General features: G+C 34.0%; 2 protein-coding genes across 10 annotated transcripts in view; one reads left to right on the plus strand and one right to left on the minus strand.

The window, feature by feature from the left end:
* The window catches only part of LIG4 (DNA ligase 4), a 21,843-nt gene extending 17,460 nt beyond the window's left edge, over positions 1-4,383 (minus strand). For 5 of the 8 annotated variants that reach the window (XR_012487815.1, XM_074299504.1, XM_074299508.1 and 2 more), the window contains exon 1: positions 1,225-1,344. The gene's annotated coding sequence lies outside the window, so the exon portion shown is untranslated. Of the gene's footprint in view, positions 1-1,224; positions 1,345-4,052 lie in introns of those variants that run through there. The other 3 variants (XM_074299511.1, XM_074299505.1, XM_074299510.1) reach the window with 1 other exon arrangement.
* ABHD13 (abhydrolase domain containing 13) lies at positions 4,360-27,072 on the plus strand. 2 transcript variants are annotated; one of them, XM_074299512.1, is made up of 3 exons: positions 4,360-4,915; positions 21,843-22,876; positions 26,152-27,072. In XM_074299512.1, exons 2-3 carry the CDS (start codon positions 21,878-21,880, stop codon positions 26,170-26,172), a joined length of 1,020 nt encoding a protein of 339 aa, XP_074155613.1. In that variant the 5' UTR covers positions 4,360-4,915; positions 21,843-21,877; the 3' UTR covers positions 26,173-27,072. The 2 variants fall into 2 exon arrangements, with proteins under 2 accessions (XP_074155613.1, XP_074155614.1); XM_074299513.1 differs by lacking the exon at positions 26,152-27,072 and having other exon boundaries at positions 21,843-23,022.
* Positions 27,073-27,825: the final 753 nt, after the last annotated feature.

The raw sequence follows: 27,825 nt of genomic DNA on the forward strand, positions 1-27,825 counted from the left end.
GATAGAGCACCAGCCTTGAATTCAGGAGGACCCGAGTTCAAATGTGGTCTCAGACACTTAACAGTTCCTAGCTGTGAGACCCTGGGCAAGTCACTTAATCCCAATTGCCTCAGCAAAAAATTAAATAAATAAATAAAATTAAAACAAACAAACAAACCTGCACACCCCATGAGAATTTAAAAAAAAGAGGTGGGCTGGTCAAGCATTAAAAATCAATCTACGTAATGTAGAAAATTCTTGTTTCACTGGTACTCTCATGTTACAAGTCATGGGGGAAAATCACCAGCTAAATGGGGTGAACCCTTTCTGAAGGATTTAAGGTAGGGAGATAGACAAGGATCATACTGGAAGAGAAAGCAATGATCTATACTACTTAATGGAGCAATCATTTAACTGTCGCCTTATTATAAAAATAAAGGCAATGGAGATGGGGGTCACAAAAGTAGGGGAATGTTACTAAGTTACAGTTTTTAGTTCATAGAATTAAAGACCTAAAGGTGGAAGGACTTGAGAGGGCATGGAGCCAATAACCTGATTTTAAAAATGAGGAAAATGAAGTCCCAAGGGTTAAGTGAGTCAAATTTACACAATTTAGTACAAATAGTACACAATAGGAGTGGGGTTTGAATTCAGGTCTCTCATTCTTCACAAGGTTCTTCCTAGAATAAAAATCTGATTTCATTATAAAATGTCAATGAGGCAGGTGGTACAATAAGTCTTATTTGCACAAAACAAAACAAACAAAACAAAACAAAAATCTATAGCAGTTTGGAACAGAGAGAAAATCCTGCCTTTCGAATTTACTATCTACGGAACTTAAGTCACGTTACTCAACCACCTGGGCCTCAGTTTCCCTATCAGTAAAGGAAAGGAAGAGGCTCTGGCACAGCTCCGGGTCTAGGATCCCAGGATTCCATTACAGTCAGTGACCGGTGTCTCCTTGGGGACACACCCTACTGAACGTCAGCGCAAGGAGAGGCTCCCAGTTCCTCTAACTTCAGGTTCAGAATCAGCTCCAGGTCGCTTCTCCCACGCATCCCCAATCCTCAGAGCAGGCGTCAGCAGCCTGGGCATTCGGTAACCGGGTTAGGGGATGCTGGAGGTTGTTGCCCAAAAAAGGAATGCAGAGGGAAGGGACAACTATGGAATCCAAGAGTCGAGATGGAGAGAGGCAGAAGAGAAAGGAGCCCAAAGTCACCACCCTGCTCCCCTGCCCTGCCTCACTTTACTCCCAAGCTCCTCAAGCAAGCACTTCGGCAGGTCCCAGGCTCCGCTCCGAACTCTGCTCACCGTAGCGGGTTCGGCAGAAACAAGAACCCCGCACAGGCGCAGTCTAGAAGAAGCATCGCCTGGCAACCCTCGCAGCTACTGCGCATGCTCGTGGAATCCAGCACAGAAAACCTGCTTGCTTTGTGGGATTTAAAATTGTTGACCCAAAAGTTTAGTCCCTCTGGTCGGATCCTTTCCTTGAATCAAGAGCGCAAACTGAGACTCAGAGAGATTAAATGATATGAGGCGCAAGTAAAATAGGTTAATTAAAAGAACTTTGCTTTTGCATGACATGAATAAAAAGCTATTTACAGTTTCAATTTAGAAACTTCAGTTCCTATTTTCACATCCTATCAAGTAACAGCTTTTAATTAAATGGAAGAGATTATCAGTATCTCTTAGTAATAGAAGTTTACTCTGATACAATACTGTCCTTTTTGCTTCCCTCAGTTTGGCCCCACACGGTTTTATTTGTATATGTGAGGAGAAAAAAATCTATTTTAGTCTGAGTTTGGATCTGTTAAATAACGTTAATAGTAGAAAACATCCATTTGGGGAAATTTTCCTAGAGTGTTGGTCCAAGAATAAAAATCATGGCGGCTTCAGAAAATAGATCAGCAACAGTAAAACAAAATGAAAAATAAGAGAATTCAATTCAATCATTATTAAGTTCCTACTAAGGAGAAAGCACTGGGAACTTAAATACAAAATGAAAATTAGTCACTTCCCTTAAAGGGTTTATATACTGAGTATATTAACAAAGATATGCATTTGCATACATGTATATATACATGTAGTTAATTGTATATTGTATAATTGTATAAATGCATATACCTATATATATTTAAATGTGATATTTTATATGTATTATGTGTGTATATGTGCACATTTAAGTGTATATATATGTGTACCTATATATATATATATATAGGTACACATATATATTTAGATGGAAAAGTAAATAAATACAATGAGTGCTACTGCTGACAAAAAATAAAATATGAGAGTGGTGGGACCCCTAACTAAAGAGATCAGAGAAAGATTCCTATATGAGTTAATATCTTAAAGTGGAGAAGTGGCACTGGACAAGGGCAACAAGAGGAAAAAAGTCTGAAAAGAAGTTGAAATTTATATTGTAGTCTACCCACTGTGCAAGGCTCAGCTTCCTCAGTTTTTGGTAAAACCAGGGGATTAGGATGTCTTTAAGATTCTTCCATCTCAGAATTGTGAATACATCCAGCCATTCTGGAGAGCAATTTGGAACTATGCTCAAAAAGTTATCAAACTGTGTATACCCTTTGACCCAGCAGTACTACTACTGGGCTTATATCCCAAAGAAATACTAAAGAAAGGAAAGGGACCTGTATGTGCAAGAATGTTTGTGGCAGCCCTCTTTGTAGTGGCTAGAAACTGGAAACTGAGTGGATGCCCATTAATTGGAGAATGGCTGAACAAATTGTGGTATGTTAATATTATGGAATATTATTTTTCTGTAAGAAATGACCAACAGGATGATTTCAGAAAGGCCTGGAGAGGCTTACATGAACTGATGCTGAGTGAAATGAGAAGGACCAGGAGATCGTTGTATACTTCAACAACAATACTATATGATGATCAATTCTGATAGATGTGGCCCTCTCCAACAATGAGATGAACCAAATCAGTTCCAATAGAGCAGTAATGAACTGAACCAGCTACAACCAGCGAAAGAACTCTGGGAGACAACTATGAACCACTACATAGAATTCCCAATCCCTCTATTTTTGTCCACCTGCATTTTGGATTTCCTTCACAGGCTAAATGTACACTATTTCAAAGTCCGATTCTTTTTGTACAGCAAAATAGCATGTATATATATATATATATATATATATATATATATATATATATATATATATATATATATATATATATATATATATATTGCATTTAATTTATACTTTAACACATGTAACATGTATTGGTCAACCTGCCATCTGTGGGGGGAGGAGGGGAAAAATTAGAACAAAAGGTTTGGTAATTGTCAGTGGTGTAAAATTACCCATGCATATTATCTGGTAAATAAAAACTATTAAAATTAAATAAAAATGATTCTTCCACCTCTAAAATTCTCTATATTATTTCAGATTTTTATTAATCATGCTTCAGACTAAAATTTTATTTCATTTTACGTGAGGAAATGAGTTTTCCTCCTTAATTAGTTTGAAAAGGACCCAAAGAACCATATAACTGGGAGGAAACTTTTGAATTAGGGACAATAATTTATTGTTACTGATGAGGAAAATGAAGCCAAGAATAGTTAAATGTCTTAAGTGACAGAATTGGGACAAGAGCAAAGATAGGAGGCTAAGGGTTCTAAAGAGACTAGATCCAGAATCGAATCTTTTCTTTGGAACTTAATAGCAACTGGTCTGGATAAGTCACAACCTCCAGCTACCTAGGTTTCTTTTAAGAAAAAATGCTTTAGAAACCATAAAGGATTATATAAACATGAGTCATCTCCTGGCTCCTAAACTAAGGCTGTCCAATTAATTTTCCTCTGCCAAACTAAATTCTCTTCTGGCTCCCAATCCGGAGCTATTTGAATTTTTTTTTTTCAAGACCAAATTAAATGAAGCCATTTAAAAACCTCTGCCTGGGAGCAGCTAGGTGGTGCAGTGGATAGAGCCCCAGCCTTGAATTCAGGAGGACCGGAGTTCATATATGACCTCAGACACTTAACACTTCCTAGCTGTGTGACCCCAAATGCCTAAGCAAAAAAACAAAACAACTTTCTATCTTACCCTCTCAATGCTCCGAATGAATGAAAATCTGTTTTGACATATTCTGTAGATAGTTCTTACTCTCCATCTCACCATCAATTAAAAGCAAAATAAAAAAGAACTTTTATTGGGTAGACAATAGTGGGGCGGAGACAAAAGTGCAACTTGATGTTGATGACTGCAGATGATGATGCTAAGAGAAACCTGCTGGACCGTGGACTCATGTTAGGAAGCAGAGAGTGATAAGACCCAACAGAAATTGAAACCCATTCTGGAATCCTAGCAGGGTATTCCTTGCGGGCTCGGTCACGTGTGCCTGTATGACGTCACTGAAGAACACCTGCGCAGTCGGAACGTTGGGATTTTTAACTCTCAGGCAGAAGCTCTCTGCATTTACCCCAGCGGTTCAGATATCTACAAGCTTTCTTTCCTCGGCGGCCACCGTTCAAATCCCGGAACCGAGGAGGAAGGCCCGCCCTTACCCCATCCTAACTCCACCTTCCCAGACGCTGACACCACTGCGCATGCCTAGGTGCGCAGACAGGTATTAGATTTGGGGAAGCTGTGCGACTGGTCGCTGCCGCTGCGGTTCCTGACGCGGCGGGGGGGGGCGAGGGAGGGGAGAAGGCGGAGGCGTCGGGAGCGTGAGACCGCGGGACGACATTTGGAGGTGACACACGCAGCGTGGGCCGGAAGTGGAAGTGGCTGGATCGGCGCTGTAGGAGCTCCGGGGGAGGTGGCGGCGGTGGCGGCAGCGGACCGGGTCGAGGAGGCGGAGGCGGAGGAGGAGGATGAAGAACGACGGAAGAAGCGGCGGTCGGGGCTATTGCGCGCTTCCAGGTTTAATGTTTCTGGCTACCTGCGCGGCCGAGGAGCGTATCTGAGTAAGTGAGGTTTACAGAGGTAGGCAGGGGGTTGGGGCCGGCCCCGCTCTCCTACGGAGGACCTCGGGCGGCCCCGGCCCCGGGAGGGAAATGACCTGCAACAGGTGCCGGGACCGGCCGCGGCGGGGGCCGGAACTGAAGCCCCGAAAAAAGTGCTGCCCGTGTCCCCGGGCTCGCTAACCTGAAGCATCTTATTTTCCTTTTTTTTCCGGATCAGAACCGGCCGAGAGGAGACCTTAAAGGGAAATAAGCGCCCCCCTTCACGAGCAGGAGAAAAGGGTTCAATTTCTAGGGCTCATTTGGTTAGAAGTCGTGGGTGGCTGTAATGAGAACCTTGGTTACTGGTGATGTATGTCCTATGGGCTGTAAGCGTCTGTCTATCACTGCGGGAGCCTAGTAGCTGAAAAGCCATTTTTTTTTTCTTTTTTTTTGGAAAATAATGTTATCATGATGTGCATTTGATGGTGCTTTTCTTGACATTTGTAACTAAGCAATCCAAAAAATTATCTAGGATTTGCTGAATTGCCTGCGCACTCCAGTGCCAAAAACTTAAATACTCCTAGAATTGAATTATTCTAACTAGATTGACAAGTCGGTACCCTGGAAGTCCCCTTTCCCACCTCCCTAAAAACAGGCAGGAGAAATTTGTATAGTTATAGCTGTTTGCAGTGGTGTGAATGACGTTTCCTAAAAAATCTAAGTAGACCAAATAAAGATAAAAATTTTTGGTGATTCAAAATAAAATGTACCAAACATTTTAAAAGCAAAAAATAAAAATTTTCATAAGTAAAAATTGTTTTGAGAAAATTCTAAAGGTAACTTTAAGTTTTCGGAACAAACCACCCTAGAGCATAGTATATAACTTGATACTGAGATTTTATTACTGAAAAAAACATTAAGAGCCTTTTTCCCCCCCATTCCTTCATTGTTTCATGTTGTGCTGGAAGTTGCGATACAAATAGAAGTAAAACAAAAGTTAAAGCAATTTATAATCTGACTGCCCTCCAAAAACTTAGAATATTCTAGAACTCGTATTCTAGTCAGGTAGACGTGTGCAAACATATACATATCTTAGGTATTTAAGGATAAATGGAGGCATAAGGGTAGACCTCTTTAAAAAAGGTAAAATTTAAGCTGAGTCTGAGGGAAAATAAACCAAGCAAAATAGTTGGATATATTTCTCAAAAAGAGTGTTGTGCTAGAAGTAGCCCCAAGAGTATTAATTCTCAAATTTAGAGACCTGGGCCCAAGTTCAACCTCTGACTTACTACTTTAATAACTTCAGGTAAAATACCTATATTCTTCTTGTCCCTTCTTTCTTTCAAACTCACTGGAATTCTAAAAATGAGGATTGGAGGAATGGCTCCTCACATCCTTTTTTTGTGCTAATGATTTTAAGCTTCCATGAATTGGTTTCATTAGAAACTAAAACTGGAGGTTAGGAATTCTTAACTTTCTTTTAAGTGTTATGGATCCCACTGTATGTAGTTGATGAAATCTTTGGCCCTCTTCCAAATAATATCTTTAAATGCGTAAAATAAGATACTTAGAATTGTGAAAGAAACCAATTATATTTAAATAACTAAAGTAAATTCTCTGTCTAAAACAGGTCTAATGCAAGCAGTTTGTAGGTACTATTTTGTTCTGTGGGTTATTTTTGTTTTTCTTCTTTTGTTTCCTCCAATATCTCTGCTTATTTGTCTAATAGTTTCTTCTCTTTTTATTTCCTGCTCTTTTTAATGTTTATATTTCTTAAACATCTGTACTGAGCAGTCTCTTCCCCCTTTTTTTCCCTATCTTTATACTTTTTAAGAAATTCATTCACTTAGATGGATTCAGTTACCTTTACACAAATGACTCCAAAATCTCCATCCCTGACCTCTTCCCCAAATATGAAACCTGAATTTCCAACTGCTGACTAGATACTTAGTAACTAGTATTTATCTAGCACTTGAAGGTTTACAAAAATTCTTTATGTATATTATCTTCTTTGATCCTGACAACAACCCTAGAAGGTAGGTGCTATTGTTATTCTCTTTTTAAAAGGTAAAGAAATTGAAACTGGCAGAGGTAGTGAGTTGTTTAGGGTTACACAGCTCAATGTGTGAGGTTGGCTTCCATGTAGATGGCCTACCAAGACCTAAAATTTAAATAATCAAATACTGTCTTCCTTTTTTTTTTTTTTTTTTTTTTTGATTTCCCTACTATTACTCTGTTGATGAAACTTCTTAGTCAGATACCTAGCAATTTAACATAATACCTATCATAACACTAGCAAGCTCCTCCTGTTTCAGGCAATATGCCAAGCACTGGAGAAACAATGAAAGGCAAAAAATAGCCCTTACTCTCATTCTAATAGGGGTGACAATGTGGAAATAACTATACAAACAAGATATGTACATGATACATTGGAAAGACTTATTGCAGAAATTGGGATTTTACCTGAAACTTGAAAGAACCTAAGGGAAACTTAAGAGTCAGAGATACAAGAAATTCTGGGCATGAAAGACAGCCACTTTGGGTTATATGCAAAGAACGCAAGGAGATAAGCCTCATTGGATTGGCAGTATATGGAAGAGAGGAAGGTGTAAGAAGATTGGAAGGGTAGAAAGGGGCCAGGTTATGAAGGACTTTGAATGCCCAACAAGATTTTATATTTGATCCTAAAGGTGATAACCCCTGGAGATTATTTCAGTAGGGAACTAACATGGTCAGATTTATGCTTTAGGAAGATTAATTGATAGCTCAGTGGAAGATGCATTGTAGTGGGAGAGACTTTTTTCAGGGAGACCAACCAGCAAAGTTATTGAGACATTTCAGGTCTGATGTGATCTAGGGACTTGGAATGTAATAGCCATCATATCAGAGAAAGGTTAGTAGGGTAGAAATGATAGGAATTAACAATTCATTGGAAATGGGGAATATATGAGAGGTTGAGGATGATACCTAAGGTATAAATCTGATTGACTATAAGGATGGTTGTGTCCTCGACAGTAGTAAGGAAGGCAGTGAGAAAGGAGAGCTTAGGGAGGAAAGTTAAATTTAAAATATCTAAAAGGGAGCTGAAGATGCAGCACTGAAGGTCAGGAGAGAAGTTAGGGCTGGACAAGTAGATCTGAGATAATAATTGAAACCATGGGAGCTTATGAGATCACTAAGTGAAAAACTGTAGAGGAAGAAGAGAAATTGGCTCCAGAGCGAGCTTTGGGGAGCCCCACTCTTAGTGGGTGTGATGTGGATGAATGTCCAGCAAGGGAGAAAGCTATGGAGCCATCATACAGGTAAGGGGAGAATCAGAAAAGAGCAATATAGTGAAAATCTAAAGAATAAAATATCAAAGAGAAGAGGATGATTGACAGTGTCAGAGATTGCAGAGGTTGAGGAGGCGGCATCTAAGAAAAGTCCATAAAATTTATATCATTGATAATTGAATATATCAATTTCATTTATGATGATGGAAGTCAGAATGCAAAGCATTTAAAAAAGTTAGTTTCCCTTGTGTACAGTGTTCAACTACATTTGAAATAATGTTATAAAATCCAGCAAACATTTTAAAATTATCTGTTACCACCTAGGCTCAGTGCCAAATACCAGGGTTACAGAGACAAAAGTGTTAAAAAGTTCTTGCCCTTAAAAAGCATCCATTTTCTTTGTGTGTATGTATATAAACATATATATGAAAATGAAAAATGAAAAGGCAGTATAATGCAGATATGAGGAGATACAATCTTTTTGAGGGAACCAAATGGGTAGAAGGTGGAGTTACTTCATTCAGCTGGATCATAGAATCATTGTAAAATAAATGAGGGCATGTAAGGAAATCTAAATTGTGGAGGGCTTTAAAAAATGTGAGGCTGAGGAATTTGTATTTTTTTTTTTCCTAGAGACAAGAAAGAACTAAGTTCTAGGTTATGTGCCACTTCCTCCATGAATATTTTCCTGTCCCTCCTTCCCCATATTGTTTAATAGTGAAATATTCTCCCTTGAAAGTATGCAGTAAAGTATGCCAGGCTTTGGAGGGGGTTGGAGAAGGTTAAAAGAAAAGTTTATACCCTTTGCCCTCTAGGAGCTGACATTTTAACTGAAATGATCTGATCTAATTAGGATTTTTCAGACAGATTATAGTTGTTTTCTTCCATGACATCATCTTTGGGTTTAGGGCTAGATTTATTTAAACATACTGCTAAGATTATTAAAATGATATTAAATAAAGTTATTAATATAATCCTTGTGTAGATAATTAATAATGCTTTATTCATGTGTCATTAGGTTATTGTTAGGTTAAACTAGACCTTTAATTTGCATAAGAGGATGTATCTTATTTTTTAGGCCATTCATTTCTAAGAGCTTCTGAATTGATTCGATTATGCTATAATTGTATAATAAATAATAGTTATGTGATAGTTACATATACTTATATTTGTGCACATGTAACCATTGTATGTGTGCATATGTACACACATGTGCAATGTGTGTATATATAGTGTATGAATATATAGATATATGGTAAAGGTAAGGCAGTATGCATTTACATAGCACCTACTATATGCCAGGCATTGTGTTAGATTCTAAAATATTATCAACCACACCAATACTAATAGTAATAATAGCTAACATTTACATAGTACTTGGTATATCATGGGCACTATACTAAACACTTTACAAATATTATCTCATTTGATTCTCACAACAATCCTTTGAGGGCAGGTAGTGATATTATCCCCATTTTACAGTTGAAACTAAGACAAACAGGGATTAAGTGGCTTGCCCAGAATCACATTTAAGTGTCTGAGGCTGGAAACTCAGGTTTTCCATATTTTAGACTCAATATCACCAGCTTCCTCTGTATGTTTTGATTTTTAACACAAAGGTTTTATCATGATGAGGAAAGTATATGTACATTGAATATGTGTTTGTATATATAATAGTTGCATATGTACTATGTGTTGGAAAAACAAAGTGAACAAGAAGAGAGGACCTTAGAAACAACTCATTTTACATATGAGAAAACTGAGGGCCCCAAAGGTAATTTGTTCAGGGTCACACAGCTAGTAGTTATTGGAGGCAAAATTGGAGCCCACATATTACTGACTTCAATTCTGTTGTGCTATGTTGTCCTGAAAGAACTTATATTCTGTGGGGGAGTTAAAGGATGTGAAAACAACATGTGCATTTATTGATATATACAAAGGAAATTTGTTGATGAGAAAAGATTTGTGAGATATTTTAGGATGCAAGTTGATGAAGAGGAAAGAGCATTGAACATGGAGATAATGTTTTAAGGATGGATGCTAAGCTTCAGTCCTAACCGTGTTAGACTTTTGGCAAGTCTCTTAACCTTCCTTAGTTTCAGATTCCTCTTTGTAAAGTAAAAAGATTATATCAGATGAAAAGTTTCTTCTAGCCTTAGATCCACTTCTGTGATCCAGAAGGTAAGGTTGAGTTAAATCTCAAAGTAAACTTAGGATTCTAAGAGGAGTATTTGAGGGGCATTGCATGTTCTAGAAATGGGGGATAATCAATTTAGGAAAAAGGAATGGGAAACGGAGTGTCATGTATTATGGTGAATTTTATAAGGCCTTACTGACTGGACTTTAATTTTTGAAGGAGAGTTACGTAAGGGGGCTGAAAAGGTAGGTTGAAGCCAGCTTGTTAAGGAATTTCAGTGCAAAGAAGGTTTATTTGCTTCCACAGAGTGACTGAGTTGAGAATATGACATGAATTAGACTTTGCTCTAAGAAAATTTCATTGATAAGATATGTAAAGGTTGAATTGATGGGATGAGGCATTTGAGGTATGAAGAATAGGTTTTCATTAATCCATTCTAGCAATTTTGGGAGCCCTGAGGAAGGCAGAAGGGAACATATGGATCGGATATATGAGCCAAGGGATGTTGAGGGGGCAAGAATGATTTTGAATTTTATGCACTTGTATTATTGGAAATGAGAATCATTAACAATAAAAGAATCTTGAAAAAGAAGTGTATTTTGAAATAAATATGAGTTCTGAAAGATCTCTTTGCTCTAACTCGATGCACTTTTCCATTTCCTCCTTTAAAACAACACACAGTTGAATTCAGTGCTGAGGAGATTTTGATTTCAGTTACCCTAATTTTATCGCCAGTCTTGCCTAGTTTCCTCAGCTATATTTTTTTCTCTCTAAACTCCTTCAATATCCAGAAATTCTCTTCAGACTCTCAGTTCCTAATCTTTCTATCCTGTAACTACTTTTTCTCAAGAGAGGCAGCATGGTACTCTAGTGCAGTAATGTCAAAATCAAATCAAAATCATGACCAATAATCTGTACATAGGATCCCTGTGGGTCATATATTAGTTCTAAAATGTGGTATTACCTATGTTTTATTGTAGTATTTTTATTTATTTGTAGTCTACATACACAGCACTTTATTATCATTAATGTTTGACTCCTCTACTGTAGTGCATAAAGAAAGAGTGAACCTCAAAGCTTCAAAATGAAGTTCAAGCCTTTCTTCTGACATATACTGGCTGTGTGACTCTAGACATGTCACTTAACCTCTCCAGGAATCTCTCTAAGACCAAGTTGAGTAAATGAACCAACCTGTTAAGGAGCTTTCTTGTCTGGTCCAACTCTTCATGACCTTAAGGACCATACTCTTCATGAGGCTTTCTTGGAAAAGATAGTGAAGTGATTTACCATTTTCTTCTCTAGCTCATTTTACAAATGAGGAAATTGAGCCAATTAACTTTGGTTAATTTACTCAGACTCACACATCTAATAAGGGTCTGAGGTCAGATTTGAACCTCAGATCTTCCTGATTCTGTTCCCACCTCTCTATCCATTTAACTACTTAGCTGCTTTTAAAAATATCAGTGATGTTACACAATAATAATAGTTTGTATACTATGAACATTTTGTATTGTTCATTTTTGTCCTATTCTTTTTGACTCCTTAGATCATACAGTTTTTATGGCAAAAATACTGCAGTCGTTTGCCATATCTTTACAGTGGAGTAAAGCAAATAGAGTTAAAGTAATTTGCCAGGATCAAACAGCTTATAAGTTTCTGAGGTCACATTTGAAGTCATTTCTTCCTGAGGCCTATTCACTAAACTGCCTAGATCTGTGAAAATCAAAAATGTAGTATCTAACCCTTTTCTCAAGCAGTAGTATTTTCTACTATCCATTTAGAAATTGTATTTTCTTATATTTCATTCTTTTAATTGTTACTATTTTAGTAATACTGTTTTTATTAGAAACAGTATTTCATCTACATTACAGGTTAAATAGACTTTTAGAGCTTTGTCTAGGAAACTAACAGTATCTTTTTGGGAAACTGTTCTATAATCTACGTAGAATTGATGTAAAACAAACTCTTTACAAGATCCATTTGTAAATCATAGAATGATTAAGTAATGTGTAAGGCACTTAACAAAATATTTTAACTACAGCATTATAGTTTTTCATTCTTCCTCATTGTTTCCCTAGCTTTGACCAAAAAATTGTAGTTATTATTCAGCAAGCACTTACTAAGCATGCATCTTAAAGGCTCTATTATAATCATGGATTTGAGAAAGGAATAAAAAAGGCAAAATTTAAAAGCAGACCCTGAATTTGAGGAATTTACATTTTACTGACTTTTGTTTAAATAAGTTTTTTCAGATTAGATTATGTTTGACATCTTCCATAACATGCACCATCCCCTTTGGATTTAGGATCTGACACTGAAGTACAAGGTATTTAGACTACTGTTAACTCCTTGTCAAGTAAGAGCATTCCCCAATTTTTGTTCAGAAGGGCTTATTATTGTGGGAATTTTCTTGGCCAGCTAGTTGCCATCTAATTTATTGATAGTGATGTTCATTCACTCCACATGATTATTTATTTTTTTTTTCTTGATCATTGTATATGAAATTAATAGATAATGTATTTTATTTCCAACTTTTTGATGGCACACATCTGTATCTCCATTTCAGATGCCCAGATGGCATGGTTTCTCAAATTTTCAGTCCTTGGCTGATAAAAATATGGATGTTGAGAGCATGTTAAATCTCAATCCTAATTTAAAGGAAGTGTCATAGGAGAGAAAAGCATCTGGAACTGTGATTGAATAGTAATGCTTTCTCAACACCCCATTGTAGTCTACTTATGCTTAATGTATTTAAGGTTATAAAAACATAATCTTGAATTTTTTTTCTGCTGAGGCATTTAGGGTTAAGTGACTTGCCTAGGGTCACTCAGCCTGGAAGTATTAAAGTGTGTGAGTTCAGATTTGAACTCAGGTCCTCCTGACTTCAGGGCTGGTGCTCTATCCACTGCACTATCTGGCTGCCCCTTGAATTTTTTTTTTTCCCCAAGAGAAAATAAGACATAGGTAGTTGCTAAACATAATATAAAGAACTATCATTATCAATACCCTTACAATAAGGAATTTGATACTAATGAATATTAGTAACAACAACAAAATCAATCCTTTAAGTCATTTGTTCTGAAAATTTTTTTAATCTTCACTACCTAATTTCATTTATATACTACATAACTCATTAGTTATAAAGATATATTTTATTAACATTGGTTCTGCTATTGTAGATAAAATTAAGATTGATATTTTAATTACCTTAATGTAAACTTTTGTAAGTAAAGTTTAATGCTATGTTGGTATAAAATGTTTTGAATTTTTTTTACCAGTATATGTCACCATTACAGAGGTGGCTAACACATAGACTACTAGGTGACCTGAAAAGGTCTAGTTGGGTGACCTTGGATAGGTTATTTCTTCAAGTTCTTGGTTTCAAGACTTTGCCGTTTCAGTCATCCTTTACCTAATACCTCTTTTACATTGCTTATTGCCTTCAGAACTCAGTTCATATACCATCTTCTATATGAGATCTTTCCTGATTTCTGCTTCCTCCCCACAATGTTACTTTATAATTATTTTTTATATACTTATAGGGATATATATATATATAGTTCATCTCACTAGAATATAAACTCCTTGAGGGCAAAAATGGTTTCATTTGGTTCTTTGCTTACCTTTTAGTCAGGGCTTAATAAGTCTTGATTTTTTTCATCTGTAAAATAGAAGTTATTGTTTTTCTTGTACTTCAAAAAATTGTTATAATACATATATATACACATACATAAATATATAATATATACATATCTATATATATAAATTATACATATACATGTATACACACACACATTTTTATATGACATGTCAATTCACAAGGAAGACTGGATGTAGAATCAGAGGACCTGGATAAGAATCCTGGCTTTTTCACTTACTCTCTATGAAATTCTGGGAAAATCATTTAATCACTCTGGGCCTCATTTTCTTTATCTATAAAATGAGGGGTTTGGACTAAATCCTAGCTCTTAATCTGTGGGTTGCAAACCCTTATGGGGTCATGTAACTGAATATAGGGTTACAAAATTATAATTATCAGTAAATGTTTTGTATACCTAAAAAATATATACCCTGAGTTACATAAAAATTTCTTGGGTGAAAAGGGGTCACAGTAGAAAAAATTTAACAAGTCCTAGATGACCATTTGATTCTTTTCATCTCTAAATCTATAATCTTATGCTTTGTAACTTGACAAAATAATATACAAATGTACAATAAATAAAAGGCTTGAGCTTAGATCATCTATAAAGTTCTTAATTGTACAATTTTTTCAATAATAGAAGGGCCCAGCCTGAAGAAGTGAAACTTCTGTGGTGGTAAAAAAAGAATTAGTTTAATTTAAATGAATTCATCTACTTCCATTTTCTCTAAATCTCCAATTCCCATTTAATTTAGTTATAGAATGAATAATCCAACATAACAATAGAGAAGTACAATCTTGAACTACTTCACTTTTGTCATGGACTATCCAGATTATAATTTCTTGCTGGAGGATAAGGTCAGGATTGCATTTAGGACTTTTAGAAGTAAGTAGAAGTACCCCAAATAATACTAAATGAGTTTATCACTCATTGAAATGCAAACATGCCATATATTTGTAACATACTTTATGGTTAACAAAACACTTTCTTGTGAAAGTACTTTCACCTGATTTTTCAATTTATTTTAAATTAATATGTTGAGACCTTATTTTCGTTAGATTCCCCCTCTTCCATTTCCCCTCTCCTCCACACTCACACATATACTTTGAGATCCACTGGTTCTGACTGTCTTGCTATTCCTTATACAAAACTCTTTATCATCTAACTTCAGGCAACCTTCATTGCCTGTGCCCAGTACCCGAGATTCTCTCCCTTTTTACATCTCTTCCTGGTTTCTTCTACAAGAATCCTTTCCCCATTTCCTTTAAAACCTGTACAGTACCTTCCTTCTGTTGTTTATCTCCAATTTATCAAGCATTTAAATTGTGTGGTTTTTTCCCCTGTTGTGTGCCCCTTCCTCCCTGCTCTCATTAAACTATAAGCACTTTGGGAACAGTCTGGCTTTTGTGTATCTTTGTATCCCTTCCACATAGCACAGAATTAGGTGCTTAATAAATCCTTGTTATTTGAACTTTGACTGCTTTATTTTAGAATACATTTTTTATTTCTTTTTTTGAAAAATAATAGCTTTTTATTTTCAAAATATATGCAGGTAGTTTTCAACATTCACCTTTGCAAAACCTTGTGTTTCAAAATGTTCCCTCTCCCTTCCCTATTCTCTCCCTTAGACAACAAATAGTCCAATATATGTTAAACATGTACAATTTTTCTATACATATTTCCACATTAATCATCCTGCAAAAGAAAAATCAGATTATAGAAAGGAAGGAAAATGACAAAGAAAACAAAGATGATGAAACAACTATGTTATCCACATTTCAATCCCCACAGTCCTCTTTCTAGATGCAGATGACTCTCTCAGTCTATTAGAATTTGCCTGAATCACCTCATTGTTGAAAAAAAAGCCACATCCATCAGAATTGATCATCTCATAATCTTGCTGTTGCTGTGTACAATGTACTCTTGGTTCTACTCACTTCACTTAGCATCAGTTTATGTAAGTCTCTCCAGACCTTTCTGAAAGCGTCCTGTTGATTATTTCTTATAGAACAATAATATTCCATAACATTCTTAATCACTTATCCAACCATTTCCCAACTGATGGGCATCCACTCAGTTTCCAGTTCCTTGACATTGCAAAAAGGGCTGCTACAAACGTTTTTGCACATGTGGATCCTTTCCCTTTTTTTATGATCTCTTTGGGATATAGGCTCAGTAGAGACTCTGCTGGATCAAAGGGTATACACAGTTTGATAAGTCCTTTGGGCATAATTGCTCTCCAGAATGGTTGGATCAGTTCACAACTCCACCAACAATAGTGTCCCAGTTTTCTCACATCCCCTCCAATATTTATCATTATCTTTTCCTGTCATCTTAGCCATTCTGAGAAGGGTGTAGTGGTCCCTCAGAGTTGTCTTAATTTGTTTTTCTCTGGTCAGTAGTGATTAGAGCAATTTTTTTTTATATGACTAGAAATGGTTTTAATTTCTACATCTGAAAATTGTTCATATCCTTTTACCATTTATCACTTAAAAATTGTATTCTTTTACATTTGAATCAGTTTTCTGTATATTTTAGAAATGAGGCCTTTATCAGAACCCTTGGATATAAAGATTTTTTTTTTTCTCTACTTTTCTATTTTCCTTCTATTCTTGTCTGTATTGGTTTTGTTTGTATAAAAACTTTTTAATTTAAAATAATCAAAATTAATCATTTTGTATTTCATAATATACTTTAGTAGTTCTTTGGCCATAAATTACTTCCTTCTCTACAGTTCTGAGAGGTAGACTATCCTTTATCCTAATTTGCTTATAGTATCAGTGCTTAGTTTCTGCTGTATTATTTTCCAATTTTCCCAGCAACTTTTGTCAAATAGTGAGTTCTAATCCTAGAAGCTGGGGTGGATTATTTTTGTCATTGCTTATTGTTATTTTATGAATTAACTGCTTTCACTGATTTCTATTCTTCATTCTATCAAATGATTTTGATGAAAGCTGCTTTATAATATAATTTTAGGTCTGGTACAGCTAGACTACCTTTATTTGCAATTTTTTTTTTGTTATTTCCATTTAAATTATTGACTCTTTGTTTTGTTTATTATTTTTTCTAGCTCTGTAATTTTTTGGTAGTTTTGATTGGGATGGCATGGAATATATTTTTGATAATTGACAAAGCCATCGAGTTAGTATAGAAAGAAGACGTGTGTGTGTGTGTGTGTGTGTGTGTGTAAAACAAGAAAAGCTACGTTCTGAAGAGATGCTCTTCCACATGTTTTGAAATATATTTGTTTAGACCCACATTTAAGGAACTGAAGATGGATCAGAATGTTTAACTTGGGGGAGGTTAAAAATAGATAGAAATTTTAGTTATTCTTGTCTTTTGTTTTGTTTTTATGTATTGTTTCATGTTTAATGTGAATCTCTATCAGTATTCTTAGGTGAAAAAACCGCAAAAGTTTGGAAATATGTCTAATGTCATATTTTCCATGCCTTCTCCTCTTTGTTAAAGAAAGCAGATCCTTACTACAAATGTGGAATTCTTCATGTTGAAATGTGGGACTTGGGTTGATCATCTCCCAGATTTTCTGGCTTCAACCATATGAGTCCCAAATGCCAGAGCATTCCAAATAGTATTTTAGGAATTCTTCTCTGATTAGTCTGCTGAAGTGTGACATAAGATACATTGAATGTAGATTATGGCTAAATGTTAGTCCATGATTAAGACGCCCAATTTTGAGTAAAAACACATCCATAGTATTCAGGATTGTTCCACTGGTGTTTTATTTTTAAAAAATTCTTTTTTCACTTCACATTGTATTGAAGGGGATTATTAGTTTTCCAAATGCACCTTAACTGAAAATAATAGAGCCAAATACATTTGGAATGATTTGACCCTTAAGGTTTTACATGTCTTAATATTGTCAAAATATTTTGGACACACTTTATTTCCTGAGCCAAAGTCCAGCAAAAGCTGGCTATGCCCTGAGCTTGGCATAACGATACTCCTCTGCACTTTGGATGACCTCACCCTTTGGAAAAGTATATTGCTTGGACCAATAACAGGTGTTCACTAAGGGATTTAGCTCCCTATTTTCCAGAACCATCCAACACATGTTCATGATCCTTGTTGCTTTTAACCACCAGACCACAGAATTCTGATTCTGTACCTTGCAGAATAATTACATTAGCTGTACAGTTTCTTCTTCTACAAAATAGTGATAATACTTATTTTTTCAAGAGGTTGTAAGATACACTTTGTGTTAAAATAAAACACTTTGTGAGTGTAAAGTACTATATAAATGTTAATATTTATATTTCTTTCCCCAAGTTTCTGCTTTCTTTTTTTTAGAGGAATTTTGTCGGGGTAGAGGACTGACAAAGCAGGCTTAGTGGTTATATATTTAACCTTTGTTTCCAGAAATTTCTGTTCTTATTTCTCATCACTGTTAGAAACATCCAGGGAGGAGTCAACTCAATACTTTTAATTAATAACTTCTGATTATTTCCATTAGAATTCATCTAAACCAAGACATTTGATAGTCTCTCTGTTCCACATGTTTTAAACTGGGTTTATTCTGTTCAAGGAACCACCTTCTGCTCATAACAAATGGTGTAGGATTTTGATGTTGCTTTTCTTTCTTTTCTTTTTTTTTTTTATTATTAGAGCTTTTTATTTACAAAACATAGCATGGGTAATTTTTCAACACTGACCCTTGCAAAACCTTCTGCTCCAACTTTTCCCCTCCTTCTCCTTGTTACATATGTAAAGTATATGTTAAATCCCATATATGTATATATATTTATACAGTTATCTTACTGCACAAGAAAGATCTAGAAAGAAGATTTAAAAAAAAAAACAAAAACCTGAGAAGGATAACAAAAATGCAAGCAAACAATAACAGAAACAATAGAAATGCTATGTTGTGGTGCATACTCATTTCCCATACATAGTTCTCTCTCTGGGTGTAGCTGATTCTCTTCATTACTGAACAGTTGGAACTGACTTTATTCATCTCATTGTTGAATAGAGCCACATCACCAAATTTGATCATTATAGTATTGTTGTTGAAGTGTATAATGATCACCTGGTTCTGGTCATTTCCCTCTGCATCAGTTCATGTAAGTCTCTCTAGGCCTTTCTGAAATCATCCTTTTGGTCATTTCTTTCAGAACTATAATATTCCATAACATACAATTTATTCAGCCATTTTCCAATTGATGGGCATCCATTCAATTTCTATTATCTAGCCACTACGAAAAGGGCTGCCACAAACATTTTTGCACATATAAGTCCCTTTCCCTTCTTTAAGATCTCTTTGGGGTATAAGCCCAGTAGTAACATTGCTGGATCAAAAGGGTATGCACAGTTTGGTAACTTTTTGAGCACAGTTCCAAATTGCTCTCAGTGTCCAGTTTTCCCACATCCCCTCCAACATTCATCATTTTTTCCTATCATCTTAGCCAATCTGAGAGGTGTGTAGTGATATCTCAGAGTTGTCTTAATTTGTATTTCTCTGATCAATAAGGATTTGGAGCTTGGAATTGGCGGAAGGAATTGGAGTTTCAATTTCTTCATCTGAAAATTGTCTGTTTATATCTTTTGACCATTTATCAATTGGAAAATGGCTTAGAGTCAATTCTCTATATATTTTGGAAATGAGGCCTTTTTGTTGTTGGTTTTCAAATTAGCAGTTACTTGGCATTTAGTACTCCTCAAATACCTTTATTTTCTTTAGTTACCTTGTAAAATATTATATATTCTAAACCTAATCTAATTATTCCTTTTTGATTTATATTTTTAAATATGAGGTTTATTTTAAAATAGTTATTTTACAATACTTATTTGTTCTTTTCCTATTTAAACTTTAGCCAGAATAATTTTAGAACAAAGGAATCATTTATTTCTTCTTTATAAATTAAATATTCCAAATACAGGTTTTTGCTTGTGTTTTTAAAAAATAAATTACTTTAAAAGAAATAAGTTTGCATTCCAATGAGGTTTTAATAATTTTAAAAAGGACTGTATTGGTCCTTAGCATTGTTAATGTTAGCAATGATTACTATAGAATTTACTTATTAGTTTAAGTTTCTGGACTGAATGCTATTAGTATATTATTATTTAGCTTTTTTTTTTATTTAAATGTAAGCTGGCTTTGTCATGAGTATACAGTTTCATAAACTTGATTCTGCTAGATATAAATAGCTAATTGTAATAAAGCATGCTACAGCTTGGTGGCAGTATTGGTTCCTGGGATGTGGATAAAGACTAATTGATTTTTGAAATTTAGCTCAAATTTTGTAAATCACTTTGCAAAATTAAACAAAGAATGAGTACTACTTTAAATATTTGATTATCAGTATCACAGTGAAAAACATCTAAATTACACTTGATTTTTTAAACAATCCTTTAAGCCCTTATATTTTATCATTCATATAGACTATTATTCTTTAGGTCTTAAAATCTGTTACATTTTTAATATCTCAGAATAATATGTAAGCTTAAAATAGTCATTAACCTAGAAAAGGTTTATTGTTATATAGAGAATAGAGCACTGGACTTAGTCAAGAAGACTTTTTTTTTCTGATACTGTATGACAAGTCACTTAATGTCTGTTAAGCCCCAGTTTCCTCATGTAAATTTTCCTTTGTAAAATAAAGGTCTTATATCAAATGACTTTGAAAATATCTTCCCACTCCAAACTTATTATCCTATGATACCAGATTGAGGAAAATAAAAATAGTGGTGATAGGGTCTAAAAATGACTTAATAGTTCCATGGAATATTGTAAGGTTTTTTTTTTTTTTTTCTGCTATAAAGTAGAATTTAATATGAAGGTAATTTAAGACTTCAATGTATTTTTAAAATGCTATATTTACATTTTAGACATTGATGAACCTTATGGGATCATCCTATTCTCTTAATATTTTTCTATCTATTGATTTATTTCATATTTTTAGTAGTTTTTCTTAATTTTATTTTGTTTTCTGTTTTATCTTAATTTTTTTGTTGCTTTTCAAATGTTTTTTCTCAAATGATTTGTATATATGTAATTTTGGCATAATCACTTTTAGATATAGTTGTGAAAATAGAATTTGTGTAAGAGATGAGTATAGATCGGAAGGTGTTTAATTCCCTGCCTTGGGGGGGGGGGGAAGTTTTCAGTTTGTCAGTTGTGTTTTTTTTTTTTTCCACTTTATCACTTTTTAATTCATTTGAAAGGAAAGCATTAATTGTCTTCAAATATTAAGAAATATTTGTTTTGAAGGCCTCTTAACAAAAAGATTTATTGAACCAAGGTGTTAGGCCTTATGGAGGGAAGAAAACTTTTTTTTCCCATGTTTTTCTTGAAATTTTTCCCTAATTTTTTAAAAACAATTTTTCTTATTTCAAAATAAAAAATATTCATATTACCAGTCCATATGTGTCCTTAATAAGAAAGCAGTGCCACTTTTAGCTGTGGCTTGCACTATCAATATAAACTTGGTTTCATAAATTAGTACATTTTGCAAATTTTTACATAGGTTATAGAAATAATATTGTGTGGGTTAGAGTGTAGTCAAGTTATGAGGTCTGTAAATTGATCAAATAAAGGATATTGAAAGCTGCAAAAAATAAATTATTTTAGGAGCCACGTTATTTTAGCAAGATTTCACTTTTTAACAGAATTTTCTTATACTGAGCCCTTCTTCATCTAATAGCCTAATTATCAAAATGTAACTTTTAAGAAGTTCTCAGTCAAAGTATCTCTACAAAATTCCTTCTTTTCTTTGGATTTTTTTTTTTTTTTTGGATTAATACCTCCACATACATAAACTTAAAACCTAATAATTTTGTCATATATCATAAAAAAGGGTGATTGGAATTTTTTGTTTCTTTAGTGAATGAAAAACTTTGTTGAATTTTTGGTTATATATTTCTTTTTTTTTTTCTTTTTTTAGGATACATATGGAATAATAGTTCAAGGAGACCTACAATGGAAAAGTCATGGATGTTGTGGACCTTTGTTGAAAGATGGCTATTAGCCTTAGCTTCATGGTCTTGGGCTCTCTGCCGTATTTCTCTTTTACCTTTAATAGTGACTTTCCATCTGTATGGAGGCATCACCTTACTTGTGTTAATATTTGTATCGATAGCAGGTATTCTATATAAATTCCAGGATGTATTGCTTTATTTTCCAGAACAACCATCATCATCCCGCCTTTATGTCCCTATGCCCACTGGCATTCCACATGAAAACATTTTCATCAGAACCAAAGATGGAGTGCTTCTCAATCTTATTTTACTGAGATATACTGGAGATGATTCAACATATTCCCCAACTATTATTTATTTTCATGGAAATGCAGGCAATATTGGTCACAGGTTGCCAAATGCTTTGCTTATGCTGGTTAACCTGAAAGTTAACCTTTTACTTGTTGATTATAGAGGCTATGGAAAGAGTGAAGGTGAAGCAAGTGAAGAAGGACTCTACTTAGACTCTGAAGCAGTACTGGACTATGTGATGACCAGACCTGACCTTGATAAAACAAAAATTTTCCTTTTTGGCCGTTCCTTGGGGGGAGCAGTAGCTATTCACTTAGCTTCTGAGAATTCCCATAGGATTTCAGCCATCATGGTAGAGAACACATTTCTAAGCATACCACATATGGCCACTACTTTATTTTCTTTCTTTCCAATGCGATATCTTCCTTTGTGGTGCTACAAAAATAAATTCCTGTCCTACAGAAAAATATCTCAGTGCAGAATGCCTTCTCTTTTCATCTCTGGGCTCTCAGACCAGTTAATTCCACCAGTAATGATGAAGCAGCTTTATGAACTTTCCCCATCTCGGACTAAGAGATTAGCAATTTTTCCTGATGGAACTCACAATGATACATGGCAGTGCCAAGGTTATTTCACTGCACTTGAACAATTCATCAAAGAAGTTATAAAAAGTCACTCTCCTGAAGAAATGGCAAAGACTTCATCCAATGTAACAATTATATAATATTCTTTTTCTGATTAATGCACTGTATCTTGACTTGTGCAAAGTGATAAAGAATGTTAATTTTTAAATGTGTATTATGTCTGTACTTGCCTAAAGAGTAAAATTAAACTTTGAAAGGTCTTTAATACTTCTCTGTGATGATCCAGATAGTTTTTACATTTGAAAAGCTGTCATTGTTGGAATAGTTTCATACATTTTCATCAAATCTTTCAATATGGATATGTATCCATATTTTATTATGCCAATATAATGAAGACTATTCAAAGGTCCCTGGTTACAGCAGTGGTAATAATCTATAATCAATGCTATGCTTATACTTTGGTGAGAAGAAAGGTAGATGAGGGAAGAAAAAGTTGAGATAGCAAGACATTTTTCTGTATTCTTCACTTTAGGAAATATTGGGACAATCATGGTTAGCAAACTGTGTTCTGTAACTGCATATTTCACTTCAAGAATTAATATAAAATGCATGATAGTATTTTATTCCCTGAATTATGCAATTCAGCATTTTTAATGTAAATAGCACCAGTAGTATACTAGCGTATACTATAATCTCAGTTATATCTATTTTTATGTAAACATTTTATTACATGTTTGTCAAAAGGATAAACCATAAGGCCTGTGTGCAGGGTGCCATTGACTTAGCTTCTGTGAGTGCTGAAGTCTTTTTTCCCCCCTTAAGTAATAAGTAGAAGCCCTTAAACAAATGTAATCTTAGTATTTCTGTTGAGTACAACTAAAATCCTTGGCATGTCAAAATAGATATTGAGGATTTTTCTGCAGCTTCTATTGGTTGTTGTTTATTTAAATTTTTAAACATTTATAGTCATTTTGGTGGCAAAGAGAATTTTAGCTTATGTAAATATCAACAATCTGTAGCTAGACATACTAATAGCAGCCATAACAAAGATTTGAACTTTTAAAAGAACTAACTTTGAAAGTACTTCTGATTATGTGATTGTTAAATTAGAAGAGTTAAACTATAACCCTTATTTGAATTTTAAGTCCCAGTATCCATGTAAACCCCAAACCAAAGCCAAGATGTCAGCTCAGCAGATTTACCAAAAAAAGAAAAAAGGTAGAAAGAAAACATCATGTTCTTTGGTTTCCTGCTTCATCTGGTATTGAAAAGAATAGTGTCTATATCAAATGGTAGATTTTATAAGAAGTATTTTATTTCTGTAGTGGAGGACAGAGAATTTCCCATTTTGCCATAAAGCATATTTTCACAATAAGTAATTTTTTTTTAAGGTTTCTAGGCTACACAGTTTAGTAGGCTTAAATGGAAGTAGTAGATAGATGTGTTTGCAGAAATAATTCTCCCTTTGATTCTTGGAGTATTCCATAATGCTACCTAACCAAAAATGTAGCAGATGAGCCATAGATATAAGGTAAGTTGTTTTCAGTAATGTTTGACAGTTCTATGTGAATGAGGTTTGTACATATATATCAACTTTTCAGTACAATTTTAATTAAGATTGTCATTAAGTTTGTATCTTTTCCAATTTGCATTCCTTGACTTAATAAAAGCAGCCATAGTATAAAGATTCAGTAAATCAGTAATAATTTTAGCTTTTATTTAAAAATTGTTCTGTGAAGTTTAGACCAGAAATATTTTTCACAAATCACATTTTTATAATACAATCCACTTCAATATTAAAGATAATAAAGTCAATGAGAGTTATTGGGAGTACTTTTTTTTTTTTTTTTTTTTTTTTTTTTTTGAACATAACTGAATAAATAAGAAAAGTGGTCTTCTTAAGAAAAGCTCCTCGGGTTTGGAAAGTATAATCTATATGGATAAATTTTCCATTCTAAAAACTTACATAATATCTTGTCCATGTGGTCTTTTGAGTTTTATCTTTTTAATATCATTCAAAAGAATACATTTTCATCAATCTCTAATATTATATAATAAGTTGATTCTGGAAAATTAGGAACAATTAGTAATGTCCACATTTACACAGCAACACTTAATTGTACACACTTTAGGAATTTGTGTTGAAAATAAAATTTTAATTTATGCCAAATGTTTATCCTCGCCCACTTTTTTGTTAAATCATAAAAATTGCTAACTGGCAATTTTTTAAAGGGTGCTAGTGTATTATGTCCTCTGTCTTTTGGAGGAAAAGCGCTTCTGACTTTTATAATGTATTGAGCAATCTGTATGTGGAGTTTTCTGTTCTTTATTTACTAGGTATTTGAGGGAAGGCATCCTCTATCTAGTCAGATGGTTGAGGGGGTGAAAAACAGACTTTAATAGTCCATCGGAGGTCTATGAAATCCATAGCAACCTGTTTTCAAGCATATCTCATGTTTTGTGGCCAAAAGTGATCATTTGGTCATGATAAAATGAATACAATTGTTCTCTTTGAGACAGTCTGCAAGAAATAATGGAAATACCTATATAAATTTTTTGATTTAATTTATGTAATAGTTGCCATAAGAATGTTACCCCATGAAATTTAAATTTAGTATGCAATTGTTATTTTGGGGAAAATCTATCTTAAAATCTAGCATGATCCCATTTTTAAGAATCTTGTCAGGATAAGGACATGAACTATAAAAGAAAACAAATTTGCTTTTGTTCTCTGATAATATCAAACACTGCAACAATAGAAGTTATAGGAGGAAGGAAACATATCCAGAAAAGGAAATCTAAATAGGCTTCATTATATTAGAGATTTGCAACAAAATGAGTTTGATAAGCAAGAAACTTGACCAGCATGCGTTAAAAGCTCTTACAGCCCTTTTAAAATACATAAATTTCTTTGAGACACTAATTGATGCTATCACCCTGAGGCCTGGAAGTAGTTTTTAAATTATATTGCATTTATTGTTTCTTTAAAAACAAAATCAGGGGATGGAACTTGGATTTTAATGTCTAGAAAAGCTTACCTTGTTTTATACTAGACATCTTGGTCATTGATAATTATATATTTTCCAACTTTAATTTTGTGCATCTTTATGCTGTTCACTAGTTCTTTTGCTGTCTTCTGGCTTGGTAGAATTGGCAAACATTTTATTGTTTTATTTAATATTTACTTGTCTATCCAGTTGGTCAGTAACAGTAGAGGGAATAGACTTATTTTCGGGTTTACAAGAAATAAAGGCCATAACCAATTTTATGTAAATTTTTATCTTGTAAAATCTGATAGTAATATTTTGTAATACTATTTTAAATTGCATTCCATTATAGTTGGAAGTGAATTTGGGATAAGATCATGAGCATGTCTCTCAGAAATCACTTTTTTTTCTAGGTCATGAATGGAGACTACTAATAAGGATTCAGCAACTCGTTATTTTTGGCATCATTTATGAAATTTTGAAAAAAATGCAAATAATGCTTTCAGATTATCCAGTTAAATTGAGCTATCTTCCTTCATATCACTCAGGTAAAGTTACAAAATGACATAGCACAAACATCTATTTATAAATCTCCCAGTTGAAAGGATAGTCAGTGAAATGCACTTGTTTGTTTATATATAATATATGCACATCAGCATCTCTTGGCTAATCAAAAGTGTCATACATTAATTCATATGGTGAAATTAATGCAAACTCATTTTACCCATAAATCAATCCATCTTGGCCAAGTGACACAAATATACCTCCATTTATATTTCATATTTTTAGAACTATGTATACTTTAAAATAGGATTGTATACAAGAGACACTTTACAAAAGTGCCATATATAAATACCCATTTAACAAGGAAGAGTGGTATGTGGTGTTGAAAATTATTTTAATGCTAGCAGAATTCCCATCAGTACAGTGTAACTGAAAATTAAATTCTCTACGTAAAGTAAATTCAGGTTGTTGAAAAAAAAAAGATTCTGAAGTCATAATGTAAGTCATATATTTTTTCATTTCCTTGCCATTCTTATTTCAAATAGTGGTGTAATGCATTTTATAAATTAAATTTAAACATTGCGGTATATTTATGTGCTAACCATGGCAGTCTTAAACATTTACATTTTGATTTTTTTACAACAAATTTATTTTAAAGAACACTTTCTATTTTTCTGTACTGACATATGCAATAAATTGATACATTAAAAGTTTGAGTAATGTCTAAAAAATCTGTAGTTGGTTGTTTTTATTTCCTGCTAGAGTATTTTAAATTCCATAGTAAGTCATGTCTTGTTAATGACAAAAATAAATGTTCCAAATTTATTGAACAATTTAACATTCTGTTCTGGCATTGTTTAAATCTATAAATTAGAATTTTTTTCCTGTGGTAAATTGCTTAATTATTTAGTTTAGGCTAATACTTAAATTAGTGTGAATTCCCTCAATATTATTAGCTGATGGTAATAGGAGAAAGCCTCAAAGCATTTTCAGTCACTGAGAAAAGTGAATCTGGTATTGGAATATTGTAAGTGGGTTGATAAATTGACAGCTCTTTAAAAATTTCCAAGAATTCCCTTTTATTCACTTAATTATGCTAATAAAAGGAATTACCAAACTTTTTAAAAAATTTGCCAAATCTTTGGTGAATTTGCAACCTCATACTCCTTAGTAGCGAAATTTGTTATGGGGATATTCCAAATTAGATACTGGGAAAAGGAAACCCTAAAAATGCTAGAGGGTAGAGAAGTCCCCAGATAGACACTATATAGCCATCCTAGAATAATTCCCATTACTTCAGTTTAATAAGATTTAAGTGTATTTCTAAGTTGAAGCTCATTTAGTGCTATACTTGTGAGACTTTGGCATTTTATTATCAGAGGACTTGCCCTAGAATTCTTATAATTGCAGTAAACTTTTACTTTGTACAAGAATTTTCATGCTCTTAAGAATTTACAATCTGGAAGGGGAATATTAGACACGTATCTCAAATAAGTCATACAAAATGATTTACTAGCACATAATAGTTTGAGTTGAGGTTGAAGAGAAGACAGGACATTCTAGTTCGAAAAGTGCAACTAAAG

Source organism: Sminthopsis crassicaudata, chromosome 3 (genome assembly GCF_048593235.1).
Source record: "Sminthopsis crassicaudata isolate SCR6 chromosome 3, ASM4859323v1, whole genome shotgun sequence".
Taxonomy (NCBI): domain Eukaryota; kingdom Metazoa; phylum Chordata; class Mammalia; order Dasyuromorphia; family Dasyuridae; genus Sminthopsis; species Sminthopsis crassicaudata.